The sequence below is a fragment of the Typopeltis vanoorti genome, chromosome 24 (assembly GCF_054136105.1).
Source record: "Typopeltis vanoorti isolate ZY-2024b chromosome 24, IOZ_Tvanoo_1.0, whole genome shotgun sequence".
Lineage (NCBI taxonomy): Eukaryota > Metazoa > Arthropoda > Arachnida > Uropygi > Thelyphonidae > Typopeltis > Typopeltis vanoorti.
In genome coordinates, this window is record NC_143572.1 from 79,575,204 (window position 1) to 79,576,481 (window position 1,278).

The 1,278-nt window shown below is 26.4% G+C and overlaps 1 protein-coding gene across 1 annotated transcript; it reads left to right on the top strand.

Annotated features, from left to right (window-relative positions):
• Positions 1-206: 206 nt before the first annotated feature.
• On the top strand, positions 207-959 carry LOC150093440 (uncharacterized). Its single transcript, XM_090413614.1, has one exon. The coding sequence runs from the start codon at positions 207-209 to the stop codon at positions 957-959; it is 753 nt and encodes a 250-aa protein (XP_090269740.1).
• The last annotated feature ends 319 nt before the right edge of the window (positions 960-1,278 follow it).

The following is a 1,278-nucleotide window of genomic DNA, read 5'->3' on the forward strand; positions in this document are numbered from 1 at the left end:
GGGATAAACTACTGTCTCTATTAAAAACAAGTCTAAAAGGTCATACAGACACACGATGGGCCTCAAGAGCAAATGCCATCAAGTAATTGCACCAACAAATACCCAAAGTGTATAACATTTAATTGTTTTGAAAAATGAGCAATCATTGCAATGCGCTGAAATTACAAGCATATTGAAACAAATAAAATTTAAATTCTTATATTCGTATGCAATCAAAAACGATAACTATAATTAAAGCTTCACGTTTAATAGAAGGATTAAGTAATTCGTTGCAACAAATGAGAGACACCTTATGGGAAAATATTTTTTCTAAGAGTGAAAATTTGGCTTCAGAAATGGAATTGTCTAGAGATTTTGAAAACAAACGAAGCCAAATTATTAAATTAGATGATCAATGTCAGAAATCAGTTCCTTATTATGATAAATATTTATTTACAGTAATTATGAAAGTAGTAATAGTTATTATAATAACACAACTTAGATGGAGATATGAAAAACCATATGGGATTTCGACTGACTTCGAATTTTTAACAGGTGAAAAATTAAAGTCGACGGATAGAGAAAATTTACAAAAAGCAGCTTGTGATTTATACCTTAAATATCCAAACGATATAAATTATGTAGAATTATTATCAGAAATAATCAGTTTCAAAAATCAGGAAGTGATGTTAATTCCAGACCTTAAAGCACCTACAAGTTTAGATCTTTTAAAAACGATTCATGAATATAGTTTAGTTCAGTCCTATCCAAATTTAGAAGTTGCATTGAGAATAGGCCTAACAATACCTGTTACTGTAGCTTCTGGTGAAAGAGGCTTCAGTAAACTAAAAATTATCAAAATATATTTAAGATGGTCACTTGCTCAGGAAAAATTGTCAAATAGGACAATTTTATCAATCGAAGAGGAATTTACAAAACAAATTAATTTTGATAAAAAATTTATGAATTGGCTTCACTAAAATCAAGAAAAGTGAAACTTCAAAGAAAGATTTTATATTGGGCATTTATTTATATGAGTATTATTAATATTATTTTGTCTCCATTATTAAATAAAATTACTGAAAAATTTGTAATATTTTAATTCATCTCATGCGTAATACTTATTTTGTTTTTCTTTTGTTAAAGTTGGTGTGATTTTATTTTTAATATGTGTAATTTTATGTTCCTACTACTATTGTACTATTACTGCGTTCTGTGACTTTTTAATTTAATAATTAATAAATTTATTTTGTTCCCAAAATCATTTATTTATTTATTTTTTTATATAATACTTATTAG

Bases quoted from the DNA above. Each gene is read 5' to 3' on its own strand.
- LOC150093440 (XM_090413614.1), top strand. From the start codon at position 207: ATGCAATCAAAAACGATAACTATAATTAAAGCTTCACGTTTAATAGAA.